This window comes from Rattus rattus, chromosome 6, assembly GCF_011064425.1.
Source record: "Rattus rattus isolate New Zealand chromosome 6, Rrattus_CSIRO_v1, whole genome shotgun sequence".
Classification (NCBI taxonomy): domain Eukaryota; kingdom Metazoa; phylum Chordata; class Mammalia; order Rodentia; family Muridae; genus Rattus; species Rattus rattus.
In genome coordinates, this window is record NC_046159.1 from 32,971,815 (window position 1) to 32,984,845 (window position 13,031).

At 41.9% G+C, this 13,031-nt stretch overlaps 1 protein-coding gene across 1 annotated transcript in view; it reads right to left on the minus strand.

The window, feature by feature from the left end:
* The window catches only part of Fancd2 (FA complementation group D2), a 63,620-nt gene that overhangs the window by 31,000 nt on the left and 19,589 nt on the right, over window positions 1-13,031 (minus strand). The window contains 11 exon segments of the mRNA XM_032905918.1: window positions 210-353; window positions 681-754; window positions 1,316-1,435; window positions 2,018-2,078; window positions 3,419-3,528; window positions 7,144-7,254; window positions 7,439-7,570; window positions 8,455-8,589; window positions 10,441-10,584; window positions 12,554-12,589; window positions 12,795-12,903. Of these exon segments, the coding sequence (XP_032761809.1) occupies window positions 210-353; window positions 681-754; window positions 1,316-1,435; window positions 2,018-2,078; window positions 3,419-3,528; window positions 7,144-7,254; window positions 7,439-7,570; window positions 8,455-8,589; window positions 10,441-10,584; window positions 12,554-12,589; window positions 12,795-12,903 (1,176 nt within the window).

Consider the following 13,031-nt stretch of genomic DNA (forward strand, 5'->3'; position numbering starts at 1 on the left):
GTTCCCAGAGCCTATATGATGGCTCACAACCACTGGGAGCCAACACATTCTTCTAACATTCACGGCCTCCAGAATGCATGTGATGTGGATACACGCACTTCGGTATTCATACACATTAAATAAAAAAGTCCATTCATTAATATTAAGAGATTGAAAAAAGAGAATTTCCCATGAACATTCAAAATACCATCAGATGGAAAGCAACTAACTTCTGGCTTGATTCTTGTGAAGTCACTTGACTGACATCTTTTGCAAATTCCTGAAAGAACAGTGGCAGGAGGTTGATGACAATGCCATCTTGAGTGTTGCATTCTTCCAGTCCATAGAGCGCTTTCACAGGAAATGGAAAGTCACTGAGAAGAGAACCCAAAATCTGATGTCCCCACTGGGAGGGAAACAAGGCTAAGTGGGAAATCACTAGAACAAACCAACTTCAATCAAAACAATTTTAGGAAGCAGCTATAAATAGAGAGAACAGAATAGAGAGAAGCAGCTATAAATAGAATTGCCATTTTAGCAATTCTATAGCTGGGATACTGGATGGTGGGGGTGGGGGTGGGGGTGGGGTGAACTATGGTGGGCAGACTTGGGGGCAAAAGTAATGTGAAATTTGTATCAGCCACTGAACTGATACAACCTCCTGACTAGCAGAGCCAACCCAGAAGGTAAACAGCACTCACCCTTCTGGAACAGCACAGAAGTCCACCACAAAGGCATCTTGGAAATCATTAAAGATGGTCTGAGCAACCCATTCCTGCCGGTGCAAACAAGAATGGTGTAGTGAGGGGTATAGTTGCTATAGCCCTAAATAAACTGCCATTAACCCTTCTAAACCACAGGCTTCTCATTTCTAAAGCAGAAATAGTAACACAGACCTCCAATACTGTGACGAAAGAAGAAAATGCACCTACAGTGTCTCACTTGGTGCCTGGTACAGAAACCAACGACCGCTCACCTTTACCATTATAATCATTGTTATGTGGAGGAGCCCCAGGATAGTCCAGAAACTGGGGCTCTTCCCAGCTAGGATCGGGACGCCCAACATGCTCTGTTTGTACACCACAACAGAGAGAAAGACTTAATTGTGCCAAAGAAGCTCTGATGCTTTGTCACTTTAAGAAAAGACACTTGGAATGGGGTTTTAGCAGCTCACCCCAGTCATCCCAAAACTGGGGATGGAGAGGCAGGAGGACTACAGCTAGTTCAAGGGCAGGCTAGTCTTTATAGAAGTTCTAGTCAGACTGGGCTACACAGTGAGACCTGTCTCCAGAACTGGCTCCTACCTGCCACCCCCAAAACAAGACATTATTCTTACCAAGGTTTTTGGAGCCAACTTTCTTTCTTGGATGAGGTTGGCAAATTCATCATAATAAAGAGAAGAGGCCCAAGGAGAGTGCTCGGTGCAGGAATGAACCAGTTGTAACAAAGAAGTCACCTGGAAGAGATAGAAATAGCTGTGACTCTTGGGCTGCCAACTCTGAATTCATCTCCACACTCAGTGGTAAGTTCTTTCTCCAATCTCACTGCCATAAGTTAAGTGAGGCATCCCTGAGCCTCTTCTCTAGTCTGTCTCTTTCCAAGCATAGATCATAGCCGAAGCCAAAACCAAGGCATGGACATTAGGAGAGGAGAAGAGAGACAGCAAAATGAAGAACACTGCCATGTGTCCTACAGAGAACTTCTGAGGAGTTATCAAGGCAAGATGGGCATGGTGTCTCACGCCTGTAATCCTGGCACTTAGGAGCCAGATCCTAAAAAGTTTAAGGCCAGTCTGGTCTACATAGTTAGTTCCAGGCCTGGGGCTCCATAGCAAGACCTTATCTTTAAAAATAGTTACTTGAAGATGTTTCTTAAACAAGATACACAAAATACTTCAGTCACTCAGTGGTAGTATACATGAGGCCCTGCTCATCCCAGCATTGTGAAAGAAAACTCACACCGCTTCCTGGTAAAACAACAGTGAGAAGCCACGAGCCCTGTGCACTGGCACACTTCTTACCACGTCACAGAAACTTACCTGTGTGTGCTGTTCACTGCTCACACTGGCGCTCCTCTGGGTTGAATTAGATGGCATAGTTCTAGGAACAAGGAATTTTAGTTTAATTTTGTAATATTTTATAATAATTGGCAGTAAGTTTAACAGTCTTGTTTTCTTTCAGATGGAAATAAAGGTAAAATCTCATGAAGGCATGGAGGTGAACTCTGTTCATCCTAGTGAAGCACAGTTCCCTCATTTGTTGAGACAGAGTAACACTAGGTTATGTCTATGGCAAACTCCAGGGTGCAAGTGATCACTCTGCCTTTGTCCCTTGAATTCTGAGGTTTTTGCAGATTAGTAAGACCAACTAATACGTATTTTGAAGGGCACACTAAATTAGTAGTGATAAGAGAGTCTCTTTTGTTTTCCTGAGACATTAGTCTGACCATCTACCCAAGCCAGCTTCGAACTCCTGCCATCAGGTGAGTCTCTTTCCATGTACCCAGATAAAGAAAACATTTCTTCAATATGTAGAGTGTTCTAGGCATTGTCCTAGCCACTGAATACTCTTAAAAAGTCTACGAAGTAAGAAAAATTAGCATTTCACAGTTTTGAAAGTATAAAGGCAGAGTAACTCACCCAAGGTCCTTAGGTGAGCTAGGATTGGACTCCAGACAAACAGTATGGATCAGCAAATAAACTCTTAACCAACACACAAAAGGCTCTTCAGATTTTTCCCCCTTCCTTTCTTCTAGCTGTTAAGCTGACTCTAAGAATGTTTCCTGAGCTCTTAGAATTCCTGATGAAGGATTTCTGAGAAGCATACTGTCAGTTTACAATGCAAGTAAACTCATAGCAAGTGAGGAATCCACGCAGAAAATTTATTTCTACTAAACATGAAGCTCCAGACAGAATTAATGCAGCTAGAGAGAGCTTAGGTCAGAAGCAGATTCTAAAAATTAATTTCAGGAGGACCAAGGTTACCCTCTGTGGAAAGATTTCCAGCACTGTACCTCTGGGCAACATTATGATTAATAACTATAATGCAACTCTATAAAAATTGCAATGGTATATACAGTTAAGATTAGAAAGGAATGGGCTGGAGAAAGGACCCAGCAGTTCAGAGTATGCTCTTCTAAGGACCTGAGTTCAATTCCCAGGACCCACATCAGGCAGCTCACATCTGCCTGTAACTCCGGCTCCTCTGACCTCGGTAACTGACACCTCTGGCTTCCATAGGTACCTGACTCATGTGCATATACCAACCTACAAAAACATAATTGAAAATAACAAAAATCCTAAAAACAATTAGAAGAGAACATGGAAAAGAAGCCAGACATGTTTACTTCTTCTCTTATAGTTTTAATGTCTCTATTAAAATAATGGTTACAAAATATAAAGTATGCAAGGCTGCACCAGAAACCAACTCTGCACGAGTACCTGTCTTCTGCCATGATGCCGGCCATAGTCACTGCACCGATGATCCCAATGAGTTTGTATTTGAACACAGTGCTAGAGAGCTGCTTCCGGATCACCAGGTGCATGTCATCCTACGATGAGATAATGAGGTGAGGACAGAGAGAGACTGTTCTGGAGTGACAGATCGAAAGGACAAAATCACTGTTGGAGCTAAATTCCATTCTCTAATTCTCATGTAAAAGATAGAAAATCCACAGACCAATTATACAACGCTCCTAGAACAAGGTCCACATTCCACAACCGCTCTTAGTGTTGTCATGGCAGCTGCTCTAGGACACAAGAATCACTGTGGGATGGCCGTGCAGCTAAAATACGAGATACAATGAACGATTTTTAAATATATCGATTTTGGGTGTATACCTTATGTGCAGGGCAGAGGCACAGAGGTCAGTGGGCAATTTTTGGGAGTAGATGCTCTCATTCCAAAATGAGGACATGCTGATCAAACGAGGATGTTTTCACAGCTGACCACAGGTTACTGTGCAACTCTGACACACCCCTATGACCCACTATGCAGACCACAATAAACCATTCAGAAATGAATTTAAGTTGGTCAATGGTGGTTTACACCTTCAATCTCAGCACTTGGGAAGCAGAGGCAAGCAGATCTCTGTAAGTTTCAGGCCGGCCTGGTCAACAGAGCAAGTTTGAGGACAGCAAGGCTACCCAGAAAAATCAAAAAAGAAAAAAGAAAGGAAGGAAGGAAGATAGGAGGAAAGGAAGGAAGGAAAAGGAAGGAAGAGAGGAAGGGAGGGAGGGAGGGAGGGAGGGAAGGAAGAAAGAAAGAAAGAAAGGAAGGAAGGAAGGAAGGAAGGAAAGAAGGAAGGAAGGAAGGAAGGAAGGAAGGAAGGAAGAAGTCTAACTAAGGAAGCAGAAGATCACATGTTAAATTCTATGACACTGCTAGCTGGGTGTGGGGCATAGCTCTGAAAACAGAGCTTGAGTTTGCAGCCAGCTTCAGTTACACACTGAAAAATACTCCTGAAAAGAACTAAGTAATGAGAAGATATCCTATATTCTTGGGTTGGAAATTCATTATTGAAAGATGAAAACATTGTTCAAGGATTTAATGTAATCCTTATCAAAAATGCAGCTCCAGTTTTTGCAGAAATAGGAAATATTGTGCTTTCCAAGTAAGAACGTGAAATGGTATAGCTGTTCTGAACAATGTTGGTAGCTCCTCAGATTGCGAAACTCAGAACCCCGAATACTTCAGCAACGCTATCTCTAGGTACACACTACAGCCGGGGCCAAGGCTCACATGTGGACCTGCACATGATGCTCAAACAGCATTGTCCAAACAGCTGAAGATAAAAACAGCCCACAGCCAGCCTCGGGCAATCAACGAATGAGAGAGAGATGGGCATGAAATGGACATTCAGCCACAATGAGAACGAAGGCCTGACATGCCCTGGAACCCCGAGAACACTGCCTGAGAAAAGACAGCAGGAAACACTGTGCTCCTACATGTCTTACCAAGGCCCCAGGAGAGTGGGCGGCGTGGACTTACTGTCATATTGGGTACCTTTCTGTTCAGAATGACAACTATTCTGAAAATGAATATTAATTATAATTGCAATTTGTGAATATTCTCCATACCACTGATATACTTAAAAATAATGAAAATAGAAAGTTTTGTATATATTTTGCCACAATTCAAAAACAAAATAACAAAGTAACTGTGTATTATGGATATGAAACAGTTTGCGAATACTCTGCTAAATGAGAAAACAGGGTACAGCACCAAGAAGGGAAAGTCCAACAGAGGTAATAATAAATTTGTGAAAGTTCAGGACTGGGGCACTGATGGCCTCAGAGCTCAGCCAGATGCCTAGAAAATGGGTACAGTTGATTGCACACCTCTCCATACACTGAATTCTGTACGTGTGTGTGTGTACGTGTGTGTGTGTGTGTGTGTGTGTGTGTGTTTGTGCCACCTAGTCAAGACAATGTTTACATTGTGCTGGACTTCCAAAGTCACAGCCCAGTATGAATTAGTGCCACAAAGTGGCCCTACAGCTGCAGGAGGTGAGTTATGATCCCAACCCAATAAGCTTTGCTCCTATTGATACCCTGGTAGCTTTCTTCAGTGATTCGTGACTACAGAGGAAAGCCGGACTAGGTGAAGTTCAGCTTAGACATCTGGTGTCTCCACAATACTCCATACAGAATCTGAAAACCAAGGCTTAGTCTCATGATTGGCTGACTACAGGTTCAGGCCCATCTTTACTCCAACAGACTAACTCACTGACAGGCTGGGATTTGCTGTCCAGACTGAACTAGCGGCAGAAATTCACCTAATTCTGTTTCCCAAGAGCTAGGAGTAAACATCCGTGACTCACTGTTGTTTATTTTATTGTTTAGACAGGGTCTTGCTAAAAACCACCTTTGACTCCACAGGGTAAACCAAGGCAGGCAGTGAAGGGGTATGGCGTTGGCAATTGGGGTCATGCTGATAGCAGCCAACTGTGTCCCTGCTGACAGTGACAGGTGATTTACTGGGTCAGTATTACTGATGAAATAAAACTTATTTATCTGGAGCTGGTAAGAATGCCCAGTGAGAAATTCTCAACTCTTTTAGCTCTTAAGTTAGAGAGTAGGTCATGCATACACAGGTACACACATATACACGCATATACACACACACACAAACACATACTCTGGCCAGGCCTGACCACCTATTTCACAAGTGCACATGCATACCTACATATTCACACATACACCTACATATGTATGCACACACATATAGACAGACAGACATGTATACAGTTGGTGGATGAAGCAGAGCCAACAACCACACTTTATTTTTTCTCTCAGCCTTTTTATACCTTTAGATAAAAGTTCTCTATAAAACTACCTCATGGATAAAATGTTACACAAAAGGGAGTTACAGAAGGATGTCAATAGTAAGTTCAAAGTAGAGTTTCATTCTGTAAGTTCAAAGCAACAGTTTCACATGGCCTTGCCTTATCATAGTGCATACCTGTGGCTTCATCCTTGGATCTGACCTAGCGTGAATGTTTTTCCTTGATAGAGAATCTGTCCCAAGCCTATTTTTCTTCTTAGTGCAGTTTATGAAAGCTCATTATATTCCTTATCATGCAACCTTTACTTACTATTTTATGAGGATGATTTTAGCTAAAATCATCTCTTTAAACTTTCTTCCTAAACTTATTTGAATCAAATCTGGAATTCTATAAAGTCATTAATTCATCTAAACAGCATTAATTCATGAAAGTTCATCTTCATGTTGATCTGCAGGAAATCTGCCCTGTAGGGTGGTCTGATGCCCAGGAATCATTAGGCTATGGAATAGTGACAGGAAAGGCGTCTCAGCAGTGAGAAGCGATCCTGGGACAAGGTCTCTGAGGCCATACATCTCCAGAGTGCACCCACTGTAGCCATGCAAAATGGTGGGCTATCTCCAGGAAACTCACCTGCTTGCCATAGCCTCTCCTAGATGGCTTCTATCAGGGCCTCACTAGGAAGTAGCCTGAACTATGTAAGTTGCTAGGTAGCCCAGGCTGGCTTGGCACTCACCATCATTTTATTTTTTTTATATTTTGAGACAGGGTTTCTCTATTTTTGTGGCTGCGGCTGTCCTGGAACTGGTTGGTCAGGTCGTTTCTACTACTCCACAGGCTTAGTCTGGCAAATTTCAAACAACGAGGTTTAAAACATCTTACCTGGATATGGTTGCTAGTTCCAGGCTGTTGGCTAAATGCTAGAGTGCTGAGAATACAGAAGATTTTTCGTATTTGTTGAGGGGACATATTTTCCAAATAATCTAAAATGCCCTATGAAGTGGGAAAAATGTCCAAAATGAGGTAATTAGCTAACATTTTTCTCTATTTAAATTAAAACATTTCTCTGTTTAAATTTAAATTTTTCTTTATTTAAATTTAAAAACAGTTAAATTGCATTAACACTGAGATACATGCCACAGAGAAATGATTTGATAATTGTCAGAGCAGACGTTACCTTAATAAAAGCAGCGTTGAGCCTCATGGCAGAGGCGTTTAGCACAATCAGCTCCAGGAGGACATCCAATGCAGCATCAACTTCAGCCTCATTCCCACTGCACACATGGGTTACTAAAGCACCAACCACTTCCTACACAGGGAGGTCAACAGGGCAGCGTGAAGCAAAAACATGACACGCCCATTCTAAAGGGTTCATGCTCACGGCCTTTCTAACCTCTACCTTACTGTCTATTATCCAACTGCCATGACATTGGCTTCAGGAAGCCGGTAACCACACAGCATAACCACACTACCACAGTTATCCTGGCTCCCTGGGCCTCACTCTCCCAGGCTGGCCTCAAACCCGTGACTATCCTGTCTCTCTAGTATTAGGGTGATAGGGATGTCAACTCAGTCTTGACCTTCTTTCAGTAATGTATCAGTGACACTATCAAAACCTCCTGAGTCTGCTCCTTGGTGTGGTCATCTGAATATGTATCCATAAGTTAAACTTCACTCAAGTTGTGGTTGGGCTTAGTGTACATTAAGATTTCTTGAAAAGACTATACTTAAGGAGCTGAAGGTCTTACAAGTTTTGTGAATAGAGTACAAGTCAGACTGGATGATTCCAAGAATATATGGCTTCCTCAGAAACTTCATTCAGATACAAAACTCCACACACATATGCACATAATTAAAAAATAATAAAATAAACGCTAAGTTCAGCTGCTTGAAGTGCGACACATGAGCATGATCTCAATGATTTTAAACCAAACTTCAGCTCTCACAGTGGGATCCTATCTTACAGCTTCAGGACAGAGACTAGAAATGAGTATTTTCTTGGTCTATGAAGCAAGATCCCGTTGCTTCGAACTTCTGTTCATCCTCCTGCCTGTCTCCCGACAATCCATTACACATGTGCATCTCTATGGCTGGCTTAGAACTGAGTTTTCCAAGCTGTTGGTCAAAGGTATTTCCCCTCCCACGTTATCTAACCACCCTGAATATAACATCCAAATAAATGCTTCAACATACCTGCTGGCAGTAAGTATCAAAAAACTTAAAGGCATATTTGCATAGAAGACTGCCAAACAAAATTATCCTCTGGTCTTGGGAGTGAAACAAAGTCTGAGCCAGCAGAAGGATAGATGGGCAAATATCCTTAAGAACCTGTTAGAGGAAGAAAGAGAAGACTAGGAAAATGTTCTAATAGCCACCATTACCACCAAAGAAAGCAACTGGTGGGCCTCGGGGCATCAGGCTGACACAGCTCTCCTGCCCTCACACGCTGCTCTCTAGCCTTCACACGAAGCACCAAACCCAGAGCCTGGTCCGTGTCTGACAGACACTGGACCACTGACTTACAGCTCCAACCCCAGCTCTCACCTAACTGAAAACAGGTTTTTTGTTTTTATCTGGTAGGTACTCTAGGTGGCCTCAAACTTTGTAGTTACAAAAGACGAACTTGAGCTCCATGCTTCCACAGCCCAATGCTAGTGAATCCCCAATGTACTGCTATTTATAAAAGGAGTCTTAATTGTACCAAAAATACCTTCACCATTCTGATTTTTCCTCTAAGGATCAGATTCCATAAACAGATAAAGAAATACCTTTGGAATTAAAAAAATTAAATGATAAGCTTATTACACGGTTCCTACTTGTTCAGTTTGGAACTACAAACTAGACTGAATAGATAGATTTCAGTTTCTTCAGTCAATCATACACCTCCCAGGGTAGGCTGCTCTATTTCAGTTATGATTTAAGTTCAGTCTATTGTAACATTCAATGCTACCCAAACTGAGTAGTGTGTGTGTGTGTTGGTGACCATTTGACCATACATGTGGAAGGCAAGGAGGGCAAAAGTAACCCTCAGGGGTTTTTAGGAGCCATATTCATTTTTTCTTCCTTCCTTCCTTCCTTCCTTCCTTCCTTCCTTCCTTCCTTCCTTCCTTGTCTCCTCCTCCTCTACCTCCTCCTCCTTTTTTCTTTTTTGGGACAGGGACCCTCACTGGGACCTGGGCTCAAGAAATGCTGGGTGACCAGTTGACCAGTGAGCCCCACGGACATGCATATTTCCACCCCCAGTACTGTGATTACAAATGAGTGCCAACATGCTCAGTATTTTTATGGATGCTGGGAATAGAATTCAGGACTTCATGATTATGTAGCAAACACTTTACCAACTGAGCTACCTCCCCAGACTTCCAAACTAAGTTCTTTAAATAACTGTTATAAGAGAAGGTTCCATCAACAATATAATAAAGATAGACATTGAAGGATCCAGAGTAAATAACGTTAGTAATTCCATCTTCTTTACTGATATTGTCATTTTCAAAACAAAACAAAAGGCAACAACAAAGAAACAAACAAAAAACCCAGCAGGTGGATGGATCTCTATGAGTTTAAGACCAGCCTAGTCTACACACCAGATTTCAGGCCAGCCAAGACTACATAGTGAGACTCTCATAAAAAAAAAAAAAAAAAAAAAAAAAATCAAAACACATTAAAAAAATTATATTAAGGCTGGAGAGATGGCTCAGCAGTTAACCGTGCTTACCATTCTTCTAACAACTCAAGTTGGGTTCCTGGCACCCATGTCAGGTAACTCACAAACATCTGTAACTCCAGTTCCAGAGGATCCAATGACCTCTTCGAGCCTTCAAGAGCTCGTACACACATGTGGCATATACACACAGGCACATGACATAAACACATACGCAAAACCAAATCTTTTTTAAAAATCCAAAAGGCAAAAGAACTTGAGTTAGAGAAGTTCAAAATAAACTAACTTCATTAACATCTTCCTAGAAGGATAAAAAGCCATCTTAGGCTGGCTCATTAATACCATCATCGCAAGAGAGCCGTCACTCTACTGCTCTGAGACATGCTGAGCTTCCTGTCAAAGAGCAATAGTAGACAAAGGCGTTTCGAGACTTCCACATGGTGCAGAAAATGTCAACCTATTATCTTCTCAGCATCTCTCTACCTGCAGCCACCACTTCCTGCTTATCTCACACTTACCAAGCAATGTGTAGAGAATGTACTGTCAAGGAGCTGTTCTTGAATGCAGTCTGACTGAATCTTGTTTCTCAGAAGCCTCTCAATGCCCTTCTTTGTCTGAGTGTTGGTTCCATAGATGATGAGCAACATTGCCACGTCCAAAGCCTGTCAGAGAGCAGCACACCAGAGCTCAACTACTTTCTACTAAAACACAAGGACAACACTCGCTTGCTCACTCCACACCCACGGAGCTCAAACGCCATTACAAAAACCAGAAACACTCTTCAGAGAAATAAAGTGCAACCACTATTATCCTTTGGTAGTTCCTGAAAAAAGAAATCAGAATGTTGAGAACAGTGATATTAAAATAGAATGTTGAATAATTTTACATTTGTTAAAAACAAATAGACAAAATCATGTGACAACTAAATTATATATTTTTAAAATTAGGAAGATTGCTTTATGAAAAGTTACCAAGACTATAAATCAATATGAGCTTAAATAACTTATAATTATTTTTGAAATATAATAGAGCTACACAAACCTGAAGAAGCCAACCCATTTTTGCTTGCTTGCTTTTTTGACACAGGGTTTCTCTGTGTAGCCCTGGCTGCACTGGAACTCACTTTGTTGACCAGGCTGGTCTTGAACTCCAAGATCTTCCTGGCTCTGCCTCCCAAGTTCTGGGACTAAGGAATGTGCCACCACTCCCAGCTCAGCAAACTCGATTTTAAACAGAGTAAGTCATTTCTGCTACATGGTGATGATGGTGAAGAAAAATAAGCAACCTGCATACACGAGCCCCAGTAGGATTCTACTTAAAGACAGAGTGAAGAGTGTACACATGCATATGCACACATTTGCCCTTACAGGAGTGCGCCTGTGCTGTGCATGCACTGCTTTCCAAAGGGGATATAGAGACAGCACAGCGCTTAAAAGCACTTGCTGTTGCTCTAGGGACAGGGCTCTCAGGCCACAGCCCCATGTAGGATGACTCACAACACCTATAATGCCATCTCCAAGGAGACCCACCACACCAGGCCTTAAATCCCAGCACTGCGGAGGCAGTGGTTCCAGGTGGTACAAATGGGTTCCAGGACAACCAGGGTTGTTACACAGAGAAAACTGGTCTAGTAAAAAACAAAAACAAACAAAAAACTGTTCAAAGAATATATAACTTATGTTTATACCATGTTCTGGCTTGCAAGTCTAAAAATTAGGTATAAAGGCATCAAAGGGTGTGAATTTACTTTTTGTGTAAAAACAAACTGGATTATCACCTGCCCCAAGATTATATTAAAGTAATCATGGTAGCAAATGCCTGTCACCGTAGCACTTCGGAGTAAAGGTAAGAGAGTCAAGAGTTCCAGGTCAATTTCACAGCTACACAGTGAGTTTGAAGACGGTTAGCTGAGACCCTGTCTCAAAAATATTCATTTTTCTACTGTGTATCCTATATCATAGAAACTTTTAAGACTGTCATCTAATAATAGGACACTCAATTAACAAAAAAATCCCACAGAAGGAGAATCATCTTCAGTTTGATAAGCACAGTGAGTTCAAAGCCATCCTGGATTACAGAGTTTCACAACATATACCCACAGACACACATAAACAGAACACGCATACACATAAACACACAGACAGACACAGACAGACACAGACAGACACACAGACACACAGACACACACACACACACACGACAGAGTCAAAGAGAGACGGAGAAAGACATAGAGTGGGGGATAGATCCAGTACCATTGCTTGTCCTACAGTGGAAAGTCTAACCTACTCAAGTTAGGACGACATGGGAAAGGTAAAATCAAAAAGACAACTCCACCTGGTGGAAGAAAGGTCAACCGGACTTAGGACCTGAACTCATGACCACGGTCGGGGACAGCCTTTTGGACTATAACTTCATATGGGTAAAACAACCTCCGAGTCCTACTGAACACTGTAGACTACAGTCATTTCAGAACCAGTCACAAGGCAAGTCACCCCACTCTGGTTGTCTTCTCCACACACCCAACATTATCAGAGCAGCTACAGAAGGACAGCTGCAGGAACACAGGAAGAAGGCAGGACAGGACAATAGGCAATACAATTCTTTAATTCAAAGGACAAGAGCATTCAGTACCTTATGTTCAGCCGCTGACTGAATGCGTTCAATTGCCTAGAAAAACAAGGGCCATGATGTTACACCGTATGCATGGAGAGTGTCCATCTGCTTCACTCCACATATCCTGCTCACTTGCACGTCATGATCATTTATACTTGAATGACAGTTTTAAGACTTAGTTCATCTCACCTCACACATCTGTCACTGACTGACACTCATGAACCACCTTGATGATCAGAGTTGCAAGGATCTTACTCACCTTGATCCAGGCTTCTGAAATGGTTTTCTCGTATCTAATGGCTGACTTTATTACATCAAAGAGGAGAACAATACAGTCTTTATCACTGTTTTCTTGATTTCCTGAAGAGCTACAAACAACAAAGCAGGAAACATTATTTTTCTACGAATCAGAAAAGATCTTATAAGATCCGAATTTCTGTTATTAACCAGAGGTTCTGGAGCATGTCCCCACTTATGCAAAATATTGAAAAACTTG